Below are 24,969 nucleotides of genomic sequence, written 5' to 3' on the forward strand. Positions count from 1 at the left end.
AACTCCCCAGTTCAACCTTACAGTGTGCTCTTCATGTGCAATTATTACATTCAAATAACAGATTTTTTTAATGTTTATTTTGCATTCGCAGGATTTTCACATTTTTAGAGCGATCTTAATTTTGTGAAAATAATTATGTGTATGTTGTTTAGCTTTGGTACAACCCCTATATATATATAATTTTTTTCAAAAGTATTTTTTATAAAAAAAAATAGATGGCTTCTGCTTCTGTGTATTGTGTCTAAACACCAGACGGCGCAGCGCTCCAAATCGAATATAACAAGAGTATGAGTATCTAAACTCTCTACCAGTCTCTCAGAACTGAAGAAGCCTCTTGAACAACGTACAATGACAATAAAATATTTCTATTTCTATTTCTATTTGTGATAAAGTTGTTGTGTTTTGAATTTATATCTTGAGCCACAAGGTGGGGGTAATGCGCTTTAAAGCCACGCCGTGGAAACAAACAAGAAAAAGAATAACAAGGCAGCAACAAAGCACCACAGAAGAAGTCGTTCATATCCATGATGGCGGCTGTCTTGCGACGTAGCTTGTTAACATTGGTCAAGGTGAGTGCGTAGATATAGTTTACAGGGTTATTCTGTTGTTACAGAAACGAGGCGCTGTGACTGAATTACTTTTATTTCCCCTCAACTAAATTCAGTTCCATAACCAATGAAAGAATCTCTGGATATAATTTTTCTTCCTGCTGCTAACCGTGAGCCTTCATCGGTAGCATCAACACCCTGCCGCCCTCCGATAACACGTCTAACCTAACCTTATTGTCTGGTCAACTAGGAAAACAATACCAAGCCTCCTTAGATATCTGTCAATCTGATCAAAGGGCAAATGGTTCAGAATAGAACGTGTATGTGACACCGTGAGCTAAAGCAGCTAGCATACTCCGTTATCTCTGTCATGGCAACATGAAGTTAGTGAACGCCGACTTCCTGATTTTTCATTACCTCTGGTTTAATAACTTGCAGTGGTTTGAATTTTCCGAATTGCCAGAATGATGAAGTTGAAGGGAGTTGTTCTTTTATTGCTTATTACCTGTCTCTAGCATCTTGCCCTCCTGTTATTGGGTGATCAATAACAGGAGGGCAAGATGCACTTGAAACATGTCAAAAAAGAGCTAAAATCGTGATGCCCATCACTGCCAGCTTCAAAATATCATCCAGTAAAATGTTCATAGTACGATCAACAGTCGGTAAAATGGAAAAGCTTTCTCTGTTAGATTATCACAATAATAATTATTGTTTTTAATATCAATGCAACAGTTTTGGGACAGCAGTTTATTATTTTTGTTAATCCACCGTTATAATGTCAGCCATTGAAGCAATAATTTGCTGACGAGGACATTACTATGATGCCTAATTGCCATGGAAGTTGTGATACTGTAAATAGAAATGTATGTAATAATTTGCAAATCAATGAAACCTCATTTGTAATTGAAAATAGCACAAAGACAACATTGCAAATGTTGAAACAGAAAACTGCCATTATTTTCTAAGAGTAGATCAATTTGATGCTAGTAAGTGAAGGAAGCAAGAAGAAAAAAGCACCCACTGTTTCCCATTTTGTGCTTGTTGTGACTGTGTCTTCTTTTCCATCTTCAGGGTCTAAGCGGACCCCGGTGTCAGCAGCTGGCCCTCCGACCATTGAGTGTGTCTGCTGCTCTCTGTGGCCCAGAAGCCCCACCGGCCCGTGCCGATGCCGTCTTCAAGGTCACCATGTTGCCGGGGGATGGAGTAGGACCTGAGCTCATGACCGCTGTCAAGGATGTGTTCAAAGTACGTTTCACAGTTACAAGGGTGGACTCGTCTCTGTAATGCTATATGCCCCATTTTACTAAAAGTATTTTATTTCCCCATTGTTTAATACTATTTAAACTGAGTTAAAATGTATATATAAATAGTCCATCTACAGCAGCACAAATGTAATTTTATGTTTAGCAAAAATGCCTGTGCTCTCTGACACAAAACTAGTTTTTAACATGTATTGTTTTACTCATTGACATTTCACATTTTGTCCCAAATTTGAGTTAAAATGTATATATAAATAGTCCATCTACAGCAGCACAAATGTAATTTTATGTTTAGCAAAAATGCCTGTGCTCTCTGACACAAAACTAGTTTTTAACATGTATTGTTTTACTCATTGACATTTCACATTTTGTCCCAAATTTGACTCAAAATGAGTCATGTGTTTGAAAATGTAATGGAAATAGCAGTTCATAATGAGTTGTTTTTGTCCTGTCTTCAGGCAGGAGACGTCCCAGTAGAATTTGAGGAGTTTCATCTGAGCGAAGTACAGAACATGGCCAGCGAGGAGAAGCTGGATCAGGTCTTAGCCTCTATGAAGGACAACAAAGTAGCCATGAAGGGTAGCTACACTTCATCCACTCTCTCAATTCACTTACCGGTACATTTAATAACATATGTTATTGGTAAATATAATTTATTTTAAAGACCACAATTATCCTAAATGAAATGGAACTTATTGACTGCTGCCATTATGTTTTCATGGTTATCCAGGAAAGATCCACACACCCATGGAATTCAAGGGGGAGCTGGCTTCGTATGAGATGCGACTGAGGTAAAGCCAGAACACAGGTACCGGTAGTTATTTTTTTTGTGTGTGTATTTTCATTTTGTAATTTTACACAACTCTTCCCACCTATCAATTCCACAGGCGTAAACTAGACCTTTTTGCTAATGTGGTTCACGTGAACAGTCTGCCGGGCTACAACACCCGCCACAACAACCTGGACCTGGTCATCATCCGCGAGCAGACGGAGGGCGAGTACAGCTCCCTGGAGCATGAGGTAAGCAACACTCCTCAGTGCAGTCTGCTTCAAACCACATGAGGCACACAGATTAGGCCAGCATTTCCTGGGTATGAAGACAAACAAGATTCGATGTAATGGAGGTGCTAAAATGTCTCGGTGTGTCTTTACTTAAGTGCGTCTTTTCAATTGCTCACTCAGAAGGAGCCAGCCAGAAAGAGCCATCTTCTGCTTCTCAGATAATCCTCTTGTCCCATTTATTCTGGAAGTTTATTGGCAATGATGTTTAGGATAGATGCCAGTATCTTGAATGAGAAATTATGCAATTCTTGCAGCCTGACATGAAAGAGTGCTAGTGATAAAAGAGAGGAGGAGGTTAGCCTCAACAGCTTTAATGTTTACGAGGCAAATAAGAACGTCATGTCAGGAGAAGACAAGTGTTTGAAGAGCAAATTGAAATGGGGTGAAAATTGGAGTAAAGTTGGGAAAGACTTCAAAAGAAATAACTTTTCTTTTATCAGAAAGGAAGGCATTACTGCCAAGGCTTTGTGTTCATTCTGCAGTGATCTCATTAATCGGACGTCATAAGGATGCATCGCTTTGACTGAATATGCAGCGAACATCAAGAAACAAGCGTCCTAGTTTCTGTTCCAAAATTATAGTGACTGTTATTGGCATTCTGTTCCCCAACATTAACATCCAACAGTTTGGCTTCAGAAGGGAATTCACTACCCAGTGTGGTTGCGTTATGTTATCTATGTGACTTGAGGTTTTTTCCTGTGAATTCTGCCTTGTCTTATTTCTTATTTAGAATTTAAATGGAGATACATTTTGTGACAATTCTTTTGTCTTTTCTTTTCACAAGCCCGTGCTATTTTTAAATGACACTTATCTTGGACTTCCTGCCTCATACGATGCAACAGTTACTATTGAAGTGAAATCCTGACCTTGTTCCTGCTCCTTAGAGTGTGACAGGAGTGATTGAATGTTTGAAGATCATCACCAGAGAGAAGTCACGCCGCATCGCCAAGTTTGCCTTTGATTATGCGACCAAGAAGGGGCGTAACAAGGTCACTGCTGTGCACAAGGCCAACATCATGTAAGGAAATAAAGCTCCCCCTGGTCATGAAATGGTGGCGGACACAGTCATCCATATTCAGATTTTTTTGACCAAAGCACAAACGTTTACAAACAGATTAAATATCCATGCCTTTTAATACTAATTTTATTTTGTGCGGTTTCCATGGAAATGTTTCAAGTGACTCTGGAGGGTAAATGTGTTATACATTTTTCCTTTACTAATCTTGAAGTTTAATATTTACATTTTTCTTCTATTTGATGGAAAGATAATTTTAAATTGCATCTTCTCCATAGCGTATAACTAAAACTGCATTAGGCCCAGCAAAGGAACAGGAGATAAATCATACTGATTTATTTGTGGGCAACGTCTAAAATGCCATCCTGCGATATTGCTTGTTTCATATTTTTTAATTAGGCTCTCCTATTAATCAATTAAACTGTTAATTTAAAGCATTTCCCGTCTGTTACAGGAAATTAGGTGATGGATTGTTTCTGCAGAGCTGTGCAGAGGTGGCACAACTGTACCCCAAAATCAAATATGAGAACATAATCATCGATAACTGTTGCATGCAGGTAAACGCAGCGTTCTGACTTTCTGGTTTTTGCTTTTAGATTTCTTGTTGAATCCATGTTTAATGTTGCAGCTGGTCCAGAACCCATACCAGTTTGACGTGCTGGTGATGCCCAACCTTTATGGTAACATTATTGATAACCTGGCCGCAGGGCTGGTTGGAGGAGCGGGAGTTGTTCCTGGAGAAAGCTACAGTGCAGAGTATGCTGTGTTTGAAACTGTGAGTTTCCATGTGTGTTTTATTTAGGACAAAAAAAACCTGCAATAGGCATTGGAATAGTGTTATTACCTTACAGGATTGATGGGTGTCAGTCTTGATCGCCTGTCTTTCTTTTCCAGGGAGCACGCCACCCCTTTGCGCAAGCTGTTGGAAGGAACATTGCTAACCCCACAGCCATGCTACTCAGTGCTGCTAACATGCTCAAGCACCTCAAGTGAGTCCAGCCTCTTGTCGTAAGAAGCACAGAATCTAATCCTGGTCCACCACACCTCCCAAACTGTAGAAAACAGCCGCTGTGTTCATGCTGGCACGTGTGCGAGAGCTTTCTGGCCGCCTCTTTAAATGTCACTTTAATGTGTTCCAGCCTTGAATATCACTCCCACATGGTGTCAGACGCCGTCAAGAGGGTCATCAAGCAGGGCAAGGTAAGCGTGTCTGTTACACTAACGGCGTGAACTCCAAGAAAGAATGTTTTTTTTCTGATTCAAGATGCGTAGTTCTGCTCCTGATGCCAGTCCGCCCGGTGCCCTTTGGTTCTGTGGGTCAGGTACTGTAGGTTCATCTCTACAGCATGAAAATGCTGCAGATGCCGAGGAAATTGGAATTTCAATTTGTAGCCTTGACAATCTTAAGAAATGTTTCATGCAAATCTGCCAGACACCAACAAATTAAGTGTAGTCCGAGCAGTTCTTGATCCACACATGCCTTCATCTAACAGCCTGTATACTATACATAAGTAGTTTCGAGAGCCTTTAATTCCGTTTCATTTGAGATTGCATGCATGCTTTCACGTCTTCCCTTAGCTCTACTCTTGTGTTTCTCCTTTTGACCTTAGAAAGGGCCCTCATATACTTTTGCACCGGCTCCATCGTGACACTAACGTGTGCTGGCTTAACCGCTAGCATGCGGGGGGCGTCTTCAGCTTCTCAGACTAAACGCATGATCAATCCGACGCTGTAATTATTCATTTCAGCAACGGTGTCTCCAACCAGAAATGTGGGAGAAATTATGATTTTTTTAAGAATTGCTCCTGTCATAAGCATCCCTCCTCTCCTTGTCCCCCTTCATCCTGTGTGTGTGTGTGTGTGTGTGTGGGCATCCCAGGTACGGACACGAGACCTTGGCGGGTACTCGACCACCTGTGACTTTTTGCGTGCCGTTGTGGAAAACCTGCATCACCGACCTAGTTACTGAGATATCTCGTCACACTCCTCACTGACAAATCTTAATATGTGAATTTAAAATGAATTCATGCATTTAAAAACTGTTCTCCTTTCTCACTGCCAAATGACCATTGTGCCACTCGCTCAGTTCACGCTTAATTTACATGTTTTTAACCCAAGATGCTGTATTTTGTTACTAAAAAAAACCGTGCAGCTCCCGAGACTTCTCAGTGCCTACATCGTGCATCGGTCGTCATAGATACGGTCCATCATGTGCTTGTTGCTTGATTACCAAAGTGTCAATGCCATAATGATCTTGTTACCTCCCTGCTTTCATACATTGTGGAAAATGTAAAGTAACCAAATTATCTTGATTGTTTTTTTTATGCCTTTGCATCACATTTTTCCACCAACTTGCGTTTTCTTTTTCATGTTATCATAAACTGACTTTAACTCCGTGTACAGAACGAGAGCACATGTTCATACAGTAAGTGGCCCCTCTAAAGTTAGTTTGCATTTTGCCTAATAAACACAAGGTGGAGGAGAAGCGGAACACGCGCTCATGACGTCACACTTTCTCACCTGAGCTGCTCTGTTTTAGATTGAAGCACCAAAGATGACTTGTGACAGCAAATGAACTGGGTTGGGTCATGATTTAAATATTTCAAGTTCATTTCCAGGGATTCACAAGAGAATGCTTCAAAGAGGATGAACTTAAGAATATTAAAACTGCTCTCATCTCTTCATGTCATCCACCTCTGTGCTGCAGACTCCAAAAGCAGTCAGGAGGTGGCTTAAACATGAATTTATATTAGCTATTTTTTTCATTTCAAGATGTCTTGATTATGTACACCACCACCAATGTAAACTGTGCCATGTCCTTTTATGTTTATCACATTAATTGCATTTTGTGATGAGCCTTTTATGGTGATTTCATGTTTACATAATAAAGCTTCTCACAAGTATGATGGAAAATGTGAATAAATATGTCTTCCAATACTTAATTTTGGATTTGGAGTGGTTTTACTGTATTTGAATTGGTTATTACTGAAGTTGTTTGTTTTTCTACGTGTACTGCATGGTATGCTTTAATTCTCTGTCTTTGTCAATCCAAAAAATGCACAGGAGAAGAGTTCAGATCACAGCTCCAGAACTGAGCCTGCTGCTTTCTAAATATACATTTATATCAGCTGTGTGTTTTCTGTGACTAAAGGTTTTAAAGGCTCTCTAGCTGCAGGCTGTCGTGCTGTATGTGGACACGTGTAGCTGCAGCTGTGCGTACAGTAACACACTGTCCTTATGTTTGCAACAGGTGCGCACTGGAGACCTGGGGGGCTACGCCACAAGCGACGAGTTCACCCGGGCTGTCATTGCTAACCTGGCAGTCTAAATAGTGTTTGTAAATGTGTCGGCTGCTGAAATGCACATGCTTTAATTTTTTTTATTGGCCTTATGTTGAAGTTCCAGCTCAGACATGTTTCCATCTTGAATGCAGACGGGACAGATATGATATCCACAAACTCTGGTTTGCAGATGAAAGTCATACATTATTAAAGGAAAAGACTATAAGAAAAAAAGGCTTATGAATAGCATACACATTTTCTCACTTTTGCATAACCAGTAAGGAGATGTGTGCTGTAAAGACATGATGAAAACGCATGTATGCATTTATACTATTTAAAGTTTTAGCTCTATGTTGCTTATTTATGTTGCGATATGACTAATAAATTATACATTTTACTTCGATTTTGTGTTGCTGTTAGTAAACCTTGATCTATAGGTTCTTCATGGTTGCTGGAGGAACTTGAATCAACAACTTAATAAGTTTACATTCATTCTATTGGAGGCTAAGCATGATCAAAAATGAAAACAATTACTAGTGCTTGTATTAATCTGTCATTTTTACTATGGCTATGTCTGTAATAGTACCCCCTGAAGGACATTGTGGTTACTTTACGAACACAAAATATTTACACTTAAATTGTTTTCTTATTAATTTGTGTGGAATGTAATGGAACATAAGTGGAATTTACAATGGTTTGAATTATGTTTAGTAAATATCTGCAGTGCAGTGGACAGCACGTTGAAACATGCAGCAGCATGTAGCAACAGAACGACTGACTTGAGTAATGGGTGCCCGAGCAGAGAAGGATATCTAACAGCGGCCGTGGCCAGGGGCAGTTCATGGGCCCCTTGGCGGTCCCTTCGTGTGGGAAGCACCGCTTTCACGGCCGTGTCTCCTGTTGACCAGCAGGCGTCGCTGCGGGCTATGGAGAGGCTGAGAGTGAAGCGACAGGGCCTGTCCTGGGAATTCGCTGTTCGCTTCCCATTCTTCCTATTGCAGACAGACACACAACATGGCGGACTAGAATAGTCGGCCGACGCGCCCCGATACAGCGGATAAACCGTGGGATTAACACACACGAAGGCAAAGGAAGTATACTCAGAAGGTACGATAAGTTAGGGCGAGTGAATTATTTCGTGGCGTTTTACGCCCTTCCCTGGATTTAGCAGCTAAACAGACCGCCAAGTCTTGAGTCCCGGATCGTGCTTCCCTCCTCTGCTACCACCCCGCTCGCACTCTCGGTTCCTGGGGTGTGTAGGCAGGGGCCGGGGTTGAAAAACGTGGAGGAGAAACAAGGCTTGAATACCTTCGGGGAGGGGTTCCCCGTCGGGCTTCCCCGTCGGGCTTCCTCTGGCGGCGGCAGTAACTGCGGTAAGTTTCTCGATTAGTCGAATCACTTGTTACCAGCGTCGCGGTGCTAGCATGTTCTCCAGCCTGTGTCACCCACAAACAAGCACTGCCCCCCCCCCCCCCCCCCCCCCCGCATTCTGTCACACACGCTACGCTATCACGGTAGAATTAAACCCGCTTTGTGTCTGGGAGTGGGAGACTACTTTGTGAACGCTTTCTGGAGTAGCTCGGAGGCAGGGAGTGACATTTTGGCGAAGGGGGACTCGGGAAAAGCGGTCCGGAAGATGAGTGCGGGAGCCTTTCTGAAGTGTGTTTGTTAGCTCGGGCTAACGCGGATGCTCTCTGGGCTAGCATATATGAACGGTGGGACGGTATTGATCAATGCTTTGTTATTACTCTGATTGGGTTGGGAGCTAGCTAGCTAGCTGGGTGGGATTCAGGCTAACATTAAGGTGTAGTTTGTGTTTCTCCCTCTGCTCTGACTGAATCCAGAGCATTCCTCTTTACAACCTCTCCCAAAGTTTTTTTTTCTTGTAATGATTAATATTCTCCTCTCTGGGCTTGGGTTTTGGGTGTAACCCAGCATACTGCGTCGGTCTTTGGTTGTAGATTTTGCTTTTGCTTTTTTCATTTGATGAATTGCTTTGTTTCTTATTAGCTTTAATCATTAGTGTCTTCAATTGGATCAGTAAACAAGAGACAAAAAACACAACACCAAAAACCTATAAGCCTATCGCACATTTCTGAGGAGAAACGACATCTACACATCTGGAGTTTGTGATTTTCCCCCCATCAGCATTGATCACAGCAGTAATCCTCCTTCTTGTAATGTGGACTACCTGAACCTGCGGATGACGTCATCCTGTGGGATGGTTCCCCGGGCTTCAGTCAGAGCCACCTGGAGGATGTTGGAACCTCATCCAGCCCCAAAAACCTTTCGGTGGGGGTGTTGGGCCCATCGTTAGCCGGGCTAGAACTGGTTTCACACACAAGCCTGTTGATCAGGCACAGTGCGAGTGTAAGGCCGCTGGCCTCAAAGTCCACCATGCTTCAGAAGATTACTTATTGTTTTGACGTGTACGGGCCTATTACGGGTGCCATTTGTTTCTGCTGCTGAAGCTGCGGCTGGTCTGAACTTGTTTCTGAGATACTTCAAGCAGATATAAGATTCTGGATTGTTAAACGTGGTCGACTAGGGCTTTGTGGTTCGCTGTTGTTCCTCTGACTATGTAATACTCAAGTAGGCGAACTTGTGGGGTGGTGACTGCTCACTATCCTCGTCCGGTGGATTGCTGAGCCTGTAGCGGGCCCAAAGCAGATCCTGCTCGTGTTGCCCCACCTGTGAGATTTTGTAGAAGTGGTCTCGTTTAACAAGGGAGGGGTCATTTGTAAAAAAAAAAAAAAAAATCTTGATGAAGCCATAGCAGCTTAAAACTGGTTGTCAGAGAGAGGAAAGATCCGGGCTAAGACGGTATGACAGGCTGATTTATCATGCCTGGACTTATTCACTGTACCTTTACTTTCAGTTTTACTGCAGTCAAAGGACCACCCATGTAAAAAAAAAAAAGAGAAAAAGAGCTTTTGTCATCCTGTCTATTTTAAGAAAAGTAGTTATTTCAATCCTGGGATGGAAATGGTTTTAACAGAGGAGTGTGAGTTATCCTCACGAGACACTTCTCATGGCCTAGTTTCTAATAATAAGAATAAAGTATAGTTTGAAGTCTCCTTGCTGGGATCTTTCGTGATTCTATGTGTGGATTTTTACTCTATATGTTGTGCTGACACAATATTATGGCCCTTTGGGTGGGGAAGGATTGGAGGTATATTTTTGTTTCCACCTTCAAGCCATTTTTCAAAGGGAGTGAACTTTGATTCTGCCTCAAACAAGATCAACGAAACTACATTGGAGGGATTATGAAGCATTATGGAGCCTCATTTCAGCCACAAGGGAAGGGATATGTCATTTTATCTTTGTTACGGGAAATGAACCTGTGTGATGACAATTTCTGAATTAAATGTCATGCCTGACTGGAAAGTCACGCGCATCCATTCAGACCTGCTCGGTCCCTCCTGGCTGCAGAGCAGTAATTATGTAGTCCCCTCAGGTTACCGAGGAAGTCTTTCTATGTCCTCACCATGTTTGATGATGGATGAGTCTGGTTTAGCATAACTGAGTTTATTTCCTGTCAGTGGAAATCAGATGTGTGAGAAGTTTCCTGTGATCTTTTATTATCTTATCAAGATATTCCTTTTTTAGAGGCTAGTTTTGCGTTTACAGTGAGGTGGGATAATGGCTCTAAATGGATTTGTGGGTGAAGGGGATCTGAGTTGAGCCACAGTGGCATGTGCCTCTTCCACATTACGTCTAACTGTAGACTTGTGTTTCTATTCTTTCTTAACAGGCACACGGGTTGTTTCATTATTGGTCAGTGCAGCTTGGTGATAGAGAAACATCAGTGTGGTCACTATACATGGTTTTGTGGGCTTTGAAGGTATATCTTCTCATTTTGTAAAAAAGAAAGTAGAAATAATGAGGCCAATGAGACGATCAGCGACATTGTGCTGCTGTTCTTTTTTCCTCCTAGAAAATCTCTCTCCGGGTCTGATTCATATTCAGCTGAGAAGCAGCAGTTACAAATATTTATATTTGCTCTTAGTATCAGTCATGTGCCGGGATAACTTGCTTGACTTCCCCACAATGGAAAAACTGTCCTAAGAACATGTAAAGAATAGAATAGAATAGAATAGAATAGCACCTTATTGTCATTGCACACGGTCATGCAATGAAATTAAGCGTTAAAGGAGATTGAGTAACATTTGAATTCACCATGAAGAGATTGAGAGAATTTTTAACCAATGTCCCATGACGGTCCCGCCGTTAGCGCGGAGGGACACCGGATATTCCGCGTTGATGCGGCGGCACGGTGAAGATTCTCCACGACAAGGTCAAGCATTCAGACCCTTTGGGACTGCGATGGACGTGGTGCTATAAAGTAGTACCCAATGTTAAGTATTTTTTAACTAACTGAACGAAACATGTGAATTAAAACATGTCAAAAAAGCTAAAGTTTCTATTTAATCAGGAATCTGTTTAGAAAATATTTTTTTAAGACTGGGAATTAAAATTTGATGGCAACTTCCTGTGCTTGTAGGATTTCAGTGTAGTATAAAATTTAAACAGAACCAACAAATTAGGTTTTGATGGCTACTTCCTGGATGAATTAATCTCTTATCTCTTTTGGTGTTTAATTTTAAAAGGCAGAGATGGTTGTGATGTGAATGAGGTCTTCATTGTTGCCCTCTGGCTGGCTGTTTGGACCCACACCGTGCTTCAAGGTCACGGTGGCTTCTGCGGGAAGGCCGTGCTTTGCGCCTCAGCATCCTCTGCGTCTGTTGTGGGAACGCTTGAGAGGCCTCTGGCACACGCTGTGAGAAACCCCACATTGAAGCAGAAACAGAAGGGAGGCTCGCTGGCTCGCCACTTTCACCCGTTGAAACAAGCGAGTTTTCTTGATCCTTTCAGTGCGGCCGCAGCAAATCACCATGACAGGCTTAATAACAGGCACAGTGGTCACTCGTGGCCGTATGATTAGCCAGAATAGTAATCCCGTGCTTCATTTCATCTTTTCATCAACTCACCAGTGCATGATGAAGGGAGCGCAGACAGACCGCAGCAGCAGGGAGTAGCATCCCTCGGAATGGGACGTCCAGAGGATTGTGGCTGCTGCATGTGGTGCTGTGGACATATAATCTGTGGTCTCTTTTCAGGGCACGAGTCCTAGCGGGGCTAGGCCTACTTCAGTCCCATGTGAAGAGAAGCATTCACAGTATTTCTGTTGCCTCGGACAACCCCTGCCCCCCCCCCGCCCCCCAAGACATAGAAACAGTATTAATATGCCGTGAATGGAGGGACAGAGAAACAAGCATAATCTGCCGCTGCGGCAACAAGAGAAACAGGATGCCTTCTATAAAGCTAGAAGGAAATATTTATCTGCATGAATGGAGGAGCCCCCCCCCCCCCCCCCCAGATGACCACTGCTGGCCTGCGTATAGGCTTTGTGTTTGTGTTGGGCTTCCAGCTGCCTCACTTGCTTTAGGCTGCCCCACAATGAGTTATTGACATTTGTTGATTTTAAAAATAATACTGAACACAATTTGCTGGTTTATGTGTTTGGCCATATTTGCCTTTGGGATGCCGTAAAATATAGACGCATGTCTAAAAACCAGACAGTTTTGAAAGCAAATTCCCACCTGATTGACCCACACAACCAGACTCCATTGGTTCTTTATGTACTTACTTTAAGGGAGCAGCCCGTCCCTTTCACAGCTGTGATTGCTCCCATCTGAGGTCTTCAGTTGGCCACGGACGGAGGCAACTGTCATCAATACTCGGTCAGCCTCAACACTTGTGTGAACATTAAGGAAGTGTCTCCACAACGGTGGCAACACAAAAAACATGTTGTAGCCAAATATGAGAAGTTTGGTTTGTTTACATCTTTTACCTCGTACAGTTCTTGCATGAAATCATGAATGCTTCCTGTAATTTTATTTAGCTTTTTTTTCTGTTTTAAGTATATCGTAATCTATGCGTCTCGAAGAAACTGGGTCGCAAAGGTACTCATCGCAGTGCTTCAAACTGTTGAATCAAACAATTTAAAATGGCAGACTCATTTTTGGAAATGATTTTACACTGTAAATCAACTTCAAATGTTTTCTATCGGCTTTTAATTTTATTCTGCATTTAGCATTTACTCTGATTGTCACAAAGGTTCATAAGTTGAAGGTGTGATGTAAAAACTATTTTGGGCAAAACCGATTTTACATTAATTGAACTGTCAAGTGGCTGCAATATTTTGACCTGTAAAGGTCAATTTGAAAACATGACAGATACTTTTTCCTTATTAAAACAAAGTGGTTATAAAAATGACACAAATGGAAGCACTTATCTAGTACATTGAATTAATCACATCCTTTTTGGACACTGAAGTCATCCATTCATTTTCTCTCTAGCCCACAAACACACAAACACACACACACACACACACACACACACACATTGTCTAGATAAAAAGAAAACCACGTTTGACCAAAGGCACATTGAGACAGACACAGTATAATGCAAATTCGTACAAAACGGAATTAATGACAGAGCTTAGAATTTAAAGATGAGTCACTCCTTTTAATGAGAACAGGAGTAAAGTGAGTTATTTACTGAGGTCTGATGATGAAAGGGCACTAGACTGCATTTGCCGTGCCTCGTCATGCGTTGCAGAGTTTAATAGTTGATATGAAACATTAGATATTCCATTTGCGTGTACACATTTGTTTCTAGGAAAATGACTTGATGCCATTCACTTAAATTGAGAAAATACTACATTTGCCATATTAATCAATAATGGAAAATAATTAACTGCATGAATTTCATTTCAGCATTTTTATCAATTGTGCATAAAGCTTTTGATGGTTTTCCATAAAATTGCTGGTTAAGCAAGGTATTTACCAAAAACGACATCATTTAATTGTGGAGTGGATCTGGATAAAAGGGTGGATCCTGTTTTTCCCATTTGAACAGAATCCGGAGGCCAGCCATGTTCGTGACACACATGTCTTGTCCGAATTTGGATTTGGGTTTGATTTAATTAAAAAGGACTTTGGGGCTTTGTGGCTGAGGGATGCGCTCCTCTGCCCGTCCGGTGTTTTTGTTTGTTTGTTTTTAAGCAGACATTTCCTGACTAAATGGAGTGTGAATTGGTGACACAGAGAGCCGTGGTAACAATTGAATTTCTGGGTTAATAGCATCCTCGTTGACGTTACTCTCCCCATCCAAGGCTGCGTTCAGAGCCAAACAGACTAGATTGTTCTGCCGTGAATTAGCCCAGTTAAAAACCAGAAGATTGGCAACTGTCGCAGTTAAAGCGTTTAATAGCCCAATTCATCCTCTGCCGACTGATGCAAGGAAGTCCTGGTGTAAGGGTCCGGTCCAGTGTGTGTGAGCTGCAGTGCTTGGCCTCACCCAGGGATGGAGGCAGATAGTCTGGATTATTACAGGGTCAGGGCCGTGCTATTAGCCCCTGGGATTATTATAGCTCAGTCAAGGGGACAAAAACTTGTTGGCCTCTGAGATTATCGAAAGTCCACCCTGGCCAATCACCCGGGCGCCATCGTGTCCTCTCCAGTCTTCCGATTCTACGTCCGCACCCGCTCATCTCCATGCAAGCGGGTGAAGAGAGTCCTTTGTGCTGATTCGCTGTCGTTTCAGGAATTTGAATGTGACCCTAATTCTGTTTTGGTCACGCTTTAGACAATGGATGTATCAAATGTTGAACCCTGTTGCAAAAACAGAAACATACAAACAGGCTAAAGAAATTCAGGACATTTTCCGAGTCCTGCTAAATATTCTCTTCTTTCTAGAACCAGGCTGTGCGAATGACTGACTGATGCCCACTTTGCTTCTTCAGGTAGGAAGCGTTAAACACACACATCCTGACATGCAAGCGGTTCTCCTTTTCCTCTTGCATTTTACAATTTCCTTTTCCTGTGCGTCCTCCATACAGGGCAGCATGGGTGTGCGTCCCCTGCTCCTGCTGCTTGGTCTAGCCCTCGGGGCCTTAGCCCAGGATTATGTCCCCATCACAAGTATGAACCGTGTCCATCGATATCTGATCCCTTTTTACTCCATTTCTCTCTCAGGAAAAAATGCACAAAATGTACCTTTACCCCCTCTTTTTTTTTTTTTTAGGTCCTCCAAGTGTCACTGCCGAACCCACAGATCCCGCTGCTGCACCTTTTCTCAACTTTACAGTGGCTGCAACACGAGCCCCCACAGTCCCACCCACGACATCCGCCCCCACAACCGTCCTGGTGACAACAGTGGAAACAACAAGTCCAGCTGGTGAAGAGGATGCGCAGCTCGCAGGGCCTAATGCCACTGGGCGGGTGTTGCCAATCCCCCCACCTCCGTTTGCAACGGACACTCCTCAGGCACCTCCAAGCACTGCGCTCCCCTTTCTTCCCACCCCGACTTTGGAAGACACCGGGATCACAGTTGCCCCAGAGTCTCCGGTTCCAGATATATACGTTGATGAGGACGTTTACACCATGGAGCCTGAGACCAGCACACAACCTGGGATGGAGTTCACATCAGACGTCAACCCAGACAGTAAGTGTTGGCGTCCAATGTGAGAAAACATCACCACGGTTTGTGTCCGGAGTTCGTTTCCATGGTTACAAATTAGCCATTCATAGACACAGAGGTGTAGGTGCTTAACCAGCCGTCGCAGCCTCTTGTCTTATATGGTGTGAGCATTGTTATCATTCTTTTTGTCAGTGCCATGTAAGATTGTACCGTTCTCATACGCTGCAGCGGTTCCAGGGTCATGTAGAGAGGTGTGGAGAAAAACACCAATGTCTGACCCAAAGTGTTGTTCCCAGATATTTGCATATTGTTTGTTCCGCTGGGATTCCCCAGAGCTGCCAATTTAGATTTTGGGTATGCTGTAGACCCGAGCAACATTAGAGTGCAATTATTCTTCAACAAGTTGTGTGTTATTCATGCTGACAGGCTGAGCCGTGGCAACAGTTGGAAGTAGCGGGTAATGAGCTTTATGGTCAGGAACCAGCCTTTAATAATTTAGGTAGTTGAACACTTGGCTTTTAAACTCCACTGTGACAGTGCTGAAAATATATTGACGGGCCTTACCTGCATTTGACCAGTCATCCGCAAGAATGAAAGTACCAGCAGACCAGACGACCGAGACACTAGTGCTGTTATTTCAAAGTGGTTCAACAACACTTGGATGAGGAAAGACTTCTGTTCTTCTTCTTGCTATGAATTCTTCATTTTGCTGTTTCCAGAATGTTGACTTTGACTGTAATTCACTTCACTTACTTTAGAATTATTTATTTTAGCATCCTTGTGTCTGTATGCTAACCCAGTAATATCCTTCCGAGTGAAACATGACCCCCCCCCCATCCATTTTTAACATTAATTATTCACATTACTTGATAATAGAGAAATGCACAAATCACTATTGCATGTCATTGGCTGTTTGTCAAAATGTTTTTCATAGATTAAAATAAGAGCTGGTACGGGGGGTGCTAGTGAGAAAAAACATGACCTGAGATGTCTTTCTCGATGCTCTGGTAAAACTGGAATTAAAATGAAATATTTGAACATTTAAAGTGTGAGCTGCGGGCAATGAGTTCTGAAATAGACATGGTCGGGATGGGATGGTTTTGATTTGAACCCCATGATAAACTACAAAAACCAGGTGGAAGAGCTGAAAGAGAAATGGCATGACCTGGAAGCGAGGATAAGAAGAGACAACATCCAGGCTGTGGGAGCAGTCGAGCTCCATCTGCACTGCAGCCGTGTCTAAACTTCTGGAGGTGAAAGAGCAACATAAATGGACCAAAACCTACAAGTGGGTTGATCACTCTAGTCTGGCATGAAGGAGACCAGAGGGAAGACTGTGGGGACATTATCAGAACTGCACAGACCAGAGATTTGACAGAGAAAAGGTTGCCGGAGCCGGAGCTGGAGTCAGGGCAGCATACAACATTTTGAAATAAGCAGCCAACCAGAATTGTGCAACAAGGCTGCACTCCTGCTTTTTCTAGAAAGTGGTTCTAGACGCCTTGTCTGAGTATTTTGTCTGCAATGTTAAGAGCTTTCTTGAAATTGAGTCTGCCCACGAAACAGCTAATTTGTTCATTGCACGCTGGTGACAATGCGCTGTAGAAAAATCTCTTCTTTCATTGGCGCCCCGACGTGTTTTACTGACTGTCATTGCCACGTGCGCAGCTGCCAGTATGTTGTGCACCATACTCCGGTTGTTCAGGCACATCTCATGCCCTTTGTGTTAACTGTGACTGTGAAAAGTCACCAGGAAGACTCTGGGATTGCTTCAGCCAGAATCTCATGCGCTTGGTGAAAACATACAGATACATCAGCTGTTGGGATCTACAAGACGCATCACAATGAACGAATATCTCATTTATTATGTAAAGCCAATGAAATTACTGGTTTAAGAGGACCGAGCATCGCAGCCTCAAATACTTCCATGACATAGAAAGTACGGTGCTTAACACTTACACAAATGTTTTCTTGAAGTGGGATGGAACCGACCGTGTCCTCTTGAAGGAGGGTAAGATGAGAGAGTTGTGAACTTTTTGAGTTTGGTCTTTGTTGAGGAGGCTTTTGGTCCTTTTCTGTGCGCAGGAAGATGGTGTGTGTCTTTTTTGTTGTTTTTTTTACTAATCTTTTGTTTCAGTTCTCTTGGCAGCCATGTCTGAGGTGCCCAGAACACGGACAATACATCTGTTCCCCTGTGCAGACAGCTGCTGAGACAGAATAGAGTTTAATCAGTGAGGCTCATTCATCTCCGCCGTAATAAGGACCACTACAGAAAGGCATTCCTACCCACTGCACTCACTTTCAGGGGGAGATATTCTTTCAGCCAGCCACCCATCCTCATGTATTACAGAACTAAGAGTCCAGTCAACAGCCTGATGGTTGGTTGAAACAGCGACTAAATGTGCTGGACTGTTTTTTCCCTTTAAGAAGTCACTGCCTTTGGTGTGTTCGCTTTATAAAACTACACGTATGACACATTATCAATGCTCCCATTTCTTCCTGTGTCTCTGCAGATGACAACCACTCTGATGACATGCCAATCATAGCAGTCATGGTGGCCCTGTCCTCCCTGCTGGTCATCATCTTCATCATCATCATCCTCTACATGCTCAGGTTGGTGGAGTGTGGCTGATGGCCGAGCTGTGGTGAAGGCCCACCAGACGAATGCAGTGTTTGCATTCATATTATCTGTGTTGATTGACAGGTTTAAAAAATACAAGCAAGCGGGGAGCCATTCAAACTCTTTCAGACTGACCAATGGTAGATCGGATGATACAGGTAAAACACCTACTCGTTTGTTACTCTTGTGTTGTATCAGTAAATATGCACAATTCAGTTGATTTAGTTTCCAGTCTGATAAGGTTTCAGTGGTTGACTTGTGGCAGAAGGCTTTTGTTCAGTCTTATTACCTAACCAGCAGACGAGCTGCTGTACCCACATCGCAGTGTGGAATCATATCGCCCTCTGGTGGCCTCTTTAGAAAAGACAAAGTACATTCGGTCACTGGTACTTGATGTAAGAAACTCCCATTTCTAACCATCTTCTCTCCTATCTTCGTCTCTTGTTTCATCAATCCCATTCCTTCCCTCCTCCTATCTTTGTCTCTTGTTTCATCTATCCCATTCCTTCCCTCCTCCTATCTTTGTCTCTTGTTTCATCTATCCCATTCCTTCCCTCCTCCTATCTTTGTCTCTTGTTTCATCTATCCCATTCCTTCCCTCCTCCTATCTTTGTCTCTTGTTTCATCTATCCCATTCCTTCCCTCCTCCTATCTTCGTCTCTTGTTTCATCTATCCCATTCCTTCCCTCCTCCTATCTCTGTCTCTTGTTTCATCTATCCCATTCCTTCCCTCCGCTCATACCGCCTCCCTTCGCAGAACTCCAGAGCGTCCCTCTATTGGCCCGTTCACCCAGTACAAACAGGAAGTACCCACCACTTCCTGTCGACAAGCTTGAGGAAGAAATGAACCGCCGCATGGCCGATGACAACAAGCTCTTCAGGGAGGAGTTTAATGTATGGCATACTCCCCCCCCCCCCCCACACACACACACACACACATGCACACAATGATAACATACTGAGTCGTCCATTCCCCTTTATATCCCTGTTGCCTGATGATTCCCCACTACGGTTACTTCTGGCCCATATTTCAGTTGCTGGGGAAGAATGTGAAAACTAATTTAAAACTGCAGACCTTGTGATTTTAAGAATGTTAAATACTGATTATTTCAAGTTGAGTATTGGAATTCTCCCATAGTAAACAACCAAAACATAATATCCTAATCTGGGTCCACTAAAGGGTTAAGTGTAAATCGTATTCTGATGCCTTTGTCATGTTATTCTCTGTGGCGGTCATGGGGGGGGTCATCTAAATGTGTTTTTGTTCTGTGCTCAGGCACTACCGGTGTGCCCCATCCAGGCATCATGTGATGCTGCCTCCAAGGAAGAGAACAAGGAAAAGAACAGATATGTCAACATCCTGCCATGTGAGTGGCCACGACATCCTGACAGTGTGACAATGACGGATATCCAATCAGATTGACAAGTCGTCTGTTCATACATACATACATATAAAAATATAGCAATACTGCAATTTACACTTGCTGCCTTGAAATACTTTGTTTTGAAAGAATGAATCATTCCAAGGCTCCAAAATGTACCAATCCCCTCTGCGCTCTCCCTCAGATGATCACTCCAGAGTCCATCTCTCTTCTCTGGAAGGAGTCCCTGACTCTGACTTTATCAACGCCTCCTTTATAAATGTTTGTATAAGTGCAGCACATTTCCTAAAATAAAACTAAAATTCTCCTTTGAACTTGGATGAACTCTTATTTTGTTCTTTGCCACTTTGCTTTGCAGGGTTACCAAGAGAAGAATAAGTTCATTGCGGCTCAAGGTGAGGTTTTTTTTTCCTGCACTGGGAGAAGACGTAATGAATAAATATAACAAATGATTAGTATTACTCGTCGTCTGACTCTATTTCGTTCTCTCAGGACCGAAGGAGGAAACCGTAAATGACTACTGGCGAATGCTCTGGGAGCAGAACACAGCCACCATTGTCATGGTTACCAATCTAAAGGAGAGGAAAGAGGTATGCGTTTTGTGTGTTGCATGCATGCTCACCCTCTTGGTTTGGTTTGTGGCGTGTAATCCTTCTGTTCCTGAGGCACACAGCTTTGTGAGAGTGCAGCGTATCTTTTGTGTTTCAGTGTAAGTGTGCTCAGTACTGGCCGGACCAGGGCTGCTGGACTTACGGGAACATCCGTGTGTCTGTCGAAGACACAATGGTTCTCGTGGACTACACTATTCGCAAATTCTGCATCCAACAGGTAATTAATTACCTCTTATTGTTCAACGGTTCCTCAGGAAGCGTTTTAATACATGGGAGAAAACTGCTGTCGTCCGTATTTAGATTTTACATTCCGTCGACGATGTCATTGATTTTATTGGCCTACATGAGGACATGCCGTGTGTGACGCTCTTCGCAATGCGGCTCTGATTGTGTACCAGGTGGGAGATGTTTCTGGGAAGAAGCCTCAGAGGCTCGTCACCCAGTTCCACTTCACCAGCTGGCCAGATTTCGGCGTGCCCTTCACCCCCATCGGCATGCTGAAGTTCCTCAAGAAAGTCAAGAATTGCAACCCCTCCTATGCCGGGCCGATTGTGGTTCATTGTAGGTAAGTGGATCAAAGCTTAGACGCTCACCTTTGTCTATGTTTGCCGCGCGTAGCTGAAAGCGTGCCATATTTCCCGCCTGTCAGCGCTGGCGTGGGGAGAACTGGTACGTTCATTGTGATCGATGCCATGCTGGACATGATGATTGCTGAGAGGAAGGTGGATGTGTTCGGCTTCGTCACCAGGATCAGAGCGCAGCGCTGTCAGATGGTCCAGACTGATGTAAGTCACTACTCAGGTGGGGGGTGGGGGGGGCGCCTGTGCAATGATGTGTTAATTTCCAGTTGTTCTTTGCCTTCTTCTCTCCATCCCACAGATGCAGTACGTATTCATCTTCCAGGCGCTGTTGGAGCACTACCTGTATGGAGACACGGAGCTGGAGGTGACCTCTCTGGAGTCTCACCTGGCCAAGCTCTATGCCTCCTCGCCTGCAGTGGGCTGCAATGGGCTGGAAGCTGAATTCAAGGTCTTTTTAATGTGTTGAATCCTCCTGAAGAGGCCATTATTATTCTGGACCCCTCACATCTGGTAGCTTTGTGTCTAAATGGTTTCGATCTCATGATTTCTAGAAACTGACATCCATCAAGATCCAGAATGACAAGATGAGGACAGGCAACCTGCCCGCCAACATGAAAAAGAACCGAGTCCTGCAGATCATTCCATGTGAGTGGGTGCACTTATTCGTGCGAGCCGAGGGGTTGTGTTGCGTTATTGTGTCCGCACGTGTCTCAAGGTTCATGTTTCTCCTGACTTCCAACAGACGAGTTCAACAGAGTGATCATTCCAGTCAAACGAGGAGAGGAGAACACGGACTACGTCAACGCCTCCTTCATTGATGTGAGTAGAAAAGCGAGTGGATCATTTTATTAACGGATGCAATAAGTCAAGTCTTTGGTTCTTCCTCAGACTGTTTACTCCTTTATCCTTCTCCCTGTTATCCGCTCACAGGGTTACCGTCAGAAGGACTCCTACATGACCAGCCAGGGACCGCTCCAGCACACCATAGAGGACTTTTGGAGGATGATCTGGGAGTGGAGAAGCTGTTCCATAGTCATGCTTACGGAGCTGGAGGAGAGGGGGCAGGTGGGGAGAATAACTGGCTAAAATCTAATGCTTGCTGTTAACGTGATGCTACTAATCTTGTGCAGTTTGGTGATAATCTGAGTAAAATTACATATTTTACATCAAAACTGTGTTCACTCTTATAATGACCTGATTTGTAGTCGTTCAGATGAAACAACAAAGACTAAGAGTAGTTAGTTGCAATTATTGAAATGCAAAAGTCATAGCAAGAAATTGTCTTTAATATAAGTTATTTCCAGCACTCTTTAGCTATGCTAATTCTAACTATTATGGGTTCCACAGGAAAAGTGTGCTCAGTATTGGCCCAGCGATGGAGTGTTGGTCTTTGGGGACATAGCCATCGAGATTAAAAGGGAAGAGGAGAGCGAGAGCTACACGATCCGCGACCTTATCGTCACCAACAACAGGGTAAGGTCCTCTGAACAGGCAGGCAGACCGCAGATACAATCAATGTAGGATCGGATGGACGGAAGCACAAATCAATCAATCCTAGTCGTCGCAGCAATGTTTACAGTGCTAACCCCTCCTTTCCCGTTCTGCTGCTATTCCAGGAGAACAAGGCTCGTGCTGTTCGTCAGTTCCATTTCCATGGCTGGCCAGAAGTGGGTATCCCCACTGACGGCAAAGGCATGATCAACATAATAGCTGCAGTACAGAAGCAACAGCAGCAGTCTGGCAATCACCCCATCACCGTGCACTGCAGGTAAGACGCACACAACCCCCACGCTGTTGCTGTTTCAACTTCTACTAACGTCATAATAATAATACTACAATGCAGGTCACTGTCACACAATGGCAAGTGTGTGACCCAAATGCTAATATGTCTTTCTGTTTAATTGACATTTTACACATTATTTTGCAATTGGGGTTTCAGATTTGTTCATCTTGTGTTTGGAATTGCTTCTGGCGATCGAGTCTGTCATTGTGTGTCTGTGTAGTCGTCGATGCTTTAAATCACGGGGGAAAACAACGCGAAGGAATTGTTCTGCTCTTCCTTATGATATTTTGCTTCGCTGCACTGGCTGCCAGTCCAATTTAGAATTGATTTTAAGATTTTACTGATCACTTTTAAAGCTCTTATGGGTCTGGGCCCAACTTATATTTATGATTTATTGTTGGTATATGAGCCCCCCCCTGCAGCCTGAGATCCTCGGGTCGAGGATTTCTGGTCGTTCCGAAGTCGAGGTTAAAATCTAAAGGTGACATCAGGGCCCCTCGGCTTTGGAACGACCTGCCTGAAAATATACGGCTTGCAGATTCTGTGGCTTTTTGAAACACTTCTGAAGACTTATTTATATAGACTGGCTTTTAATTGATAGAGTCCTCTGTTTTAATTACTTTACATTTATTTTAATTTATTTAATTTTAATTAATTAATTTAATTTATTTTTCTTTTTTAACATTGTTTTATTATTTTATGGTTCTCGCTGGGTACCTCGTCTCATCAATTGTGCCTTGATGCCACTGTTGCTTTTAAACATTTGTTTGTTTACTATGTATTTTTTGTTTGTATGGTTCATGTTTATTTTTTTATTGTCTGTAAAAGCACTTTGTGAATTTTATTTCTAAAAAAAGTGCTATATAAATAAAGCCTATTATTTTAAAGGCTCCCAGTAATGTTGCTACTCTCCCGCCTTTAACATGGGAGCTCACAACTAAGCCTTTTATGTGTACGTGTGAGTTTTGCACATTTGAAGTGCAGGTTTACATTGTTATGCTGCGTTGCAGTGCTGGCGCTGGTCGGACTGGGACGTTCTGCGCGTTGAGTACTGTCCTGGAGAGGGTTAAGGCGGAGGGCATCCTGGATGTCTTCCAGACAGTCAAGAGCCTCAGGCTGCAGAGACCCCACATGGTGCAGACTCTGGTCAGTGGTCCTTTAAGCTTCATAGTAAATTAAGTCTGATTATTCCTTTTGTCATGAAGACGTACAAAGATCTATTTCATGGCTCAGACCAATTGCCAGGCAACAAGCAGAAGTTACTTGTGCTCAGAAAGTAAATATTTGACATCTAACCCATCCCAGCAAGATAAAGTAATTATTTTATATTCCTTATGCTAAGTTAAAATTAGCAAAATAAAGGATATCTAAGTAGACTGAGTTCAGCAGCATATATTTAACAGGAGTGCTGAATAACGAAGCCTAAAGAAGCAAGCATTGCACATTAAAGGAATACTACACTTTTAACTGCCTGTTTCCTCTCCCTCCTCAGGAGCAGTACGAGTTCTGCTACAAAGTGGTCCAGGAGTACATTGATGCCTTTTCTGACTACGCCAACTTCAAGTAGGGAGCTGCCATATACGGACGGACGGACGGACGGATGTCCCCATACAATTCATTCAAGCATAACGCTCCCGCCAGAACACACACACACAGATTACCATGTTGAAAGCTGCGTATTCCCATCTGGTGGATCTCTTCTTTTCTTCTATTATAAAGAGACTCGTCACAACTTGACCCGTGGCTGGGATCAACTTCCCCGAGGAAAAGGGAACAGAGGCCTCAGCCCAAAGTGCAGGGCAGGGCGGTCGGACAGAGGAATTAAACTGAGATGCCTTCTTGAATATTTTGTAATATTGCTCTTGTTAATATGGCCCTTCAGCCCACCCCCATTATGTATATATATACTTACTGTGTTGCATCTTATTATCTTAGTTTCAGACACAGTTTTGAGTTTGGCTGCATTTTCGGGTGCCATTTGTAATGTATTTTGTTGCTATATATATATATAAAAAAAATATATGAGTATAAATCTAATGCTCTGGAGGCCAATATAGAAAAATCCGGAGTCAAGGTAATGATTTTTATTTTTTTTGGACAGACGCTAATTTTATGTTTGGTATCGTAAAAGCCGCTGTAGCAACATTTACCCACATTCCTGTTGGACATTCACACAGAACACACAAAGAAACAAGCAGATCCATCGAGTTCCACCAATGGAACCGTCACGGCGTCTAACGTCGCTCCTCACCAGTAAAGGTCCTGATTTCTGTGATTGAGCTCAGAGGCGCAGGTTGATGCGCGCACACACACACACACACACTAAAGGAGGTTGTTTTT

The 24,969-nt window shown here is 43.1% G+C and overlaps 2 protein-coding genes across 3 annotated transcripts; both read left to right on the plus strand.

Annotated features, from left to right (window-relative positions):
- The first annotated feature begins 514 nt into the window (after positions 1-514).
- idh3b (isocitrate dehydrogenase (NAD(+)) 3 non-catalytic subunit beta) lies at positions 515-7,568 on the plus strand. Of its 2 annotated transcripts, none has more exons than XM_068742177.1 (11): positions 515-569; positions 1,620-1,793; positions 2,266-2,386; positions 2,538-2,598; positions 2,695-2,827; positions 3,754-3,887; positions 4,339-4,441; positions 4,513-4,659; positions 4,779-4,873; positions 5,024-5,084; positions 7,135-7,568. In XM_068742177.1, the coding sequence occupies exons 1-11, from the start codon at positions 525-527 to the stop codon at positions 7,210-7,212; spliced, it is 1,152 nt and encodes a 383-aa protein (XP_068598278.1). In that variant the 5' UTR covers positions 515-524; the 3' UTR covers positions 7,213-7,568. The 2 variants fall into 2 exon arrangements, with proteins under 2 accessions (XP_068598278.1, XP_068598276.1); XM_068742175.1 differs by lacking the exon at positions 7,135-7,568 and adding an exon at positions 5,764-6,814.
- A 7,385-nt stretch (positions 7,569-14,953) lies between these two features.
- On the plus strand, positions 14,954-24,196 carry ptpra (protein tyrosine phosphatase receptor type A). The gene is made up of 21 exons (XM_068741943.1): positions 14,954-14,975; positions 15,072-15,153; positions 15,257-15,676; positions 18,166-18,265; positions 18,357-18,430; positions 19,030-19,166; positions 19,549-19,639; positions 19,839-19,915; positions 20,013-20,049; positions 20,147-20,244; positions 20,363-20,482; positions 20,664-20,830; positions 20,915-21,050; positions 21,145-21,294; positions 21,398-21,491; positions 21,589-21,665; positions 21,777-21,911; positions 22,194-22,319; positions 22,463-22,614; positions 23,640-23,775; positions 24,122-24,196. The coding sequence occupies exons 1-21, from the start codon at positions 14,955-14,957 to the stop codon at positions 24,194-24,196; spliced, it is 2,505 nt and encodes an 834-aa protein (XP_068598044.1). The 5' UTR covers position 14,954.
- Positions 24,197-24,969: the final 773 nt, after the last annotated feature.

Source organism: Brachionichthys hirsutus, chromosome 8 (genome assembly GCF_040956055.1).
Source record: "Brachionichthys hirsutus isolate HB-005 chromosome 8, CSIRO-AGI_Bhir_v1, whole genome shotgun sequence".
Classification (NCBI taxonomy): domain Eukaryota; kingdom Metazoa; phylum Chordata; class Actinopteri; order Lophiiformes; family Brachionichthyidae; genus Brachionichthys; species Brachionichthys hirsutus.

Coding starts and splice junctions, on each gene's coding strand:
- ptpra (XM_068741943.1), top strand. CDS start 14,955: ATGCCCACTTTGCTTCTTCAG. Junction 19,916..20,012: donor TCAACGCCTCCTTTATAAAT/GTTTGTATAAGT, acceptor TTTGCTTTGCAG/GGTTACCAAGAGAAGAATAA. Junction 20,050..20,146: donor TAAGTTCATTGCGGCTCAAG/GTGAGGTTTTTT, acceptor TCGTTCTCTCAG/GACCGAAGGAGGAAACCGTA.
- idh3b (XM_068742175.1), top strand. CDS start 525: ATGATGGCGGCTGTCTTGCGACGTAGCTTGTTAACATTGGTCAAG. Junction 2,387..2,537: donor CAACAAAGTAGCCATGAAGG/GTAGCTACACTT, acceptor ATGGTTATCCAG/GAAAGATCCACACACCCATG. Junction 4,442..4,512: donor TCGATAACTGTTGCATGCAG/GTAAACGCAGCG, acceptor TTAATGTTGCAG/CTGGTCCAGAACCCATACCA.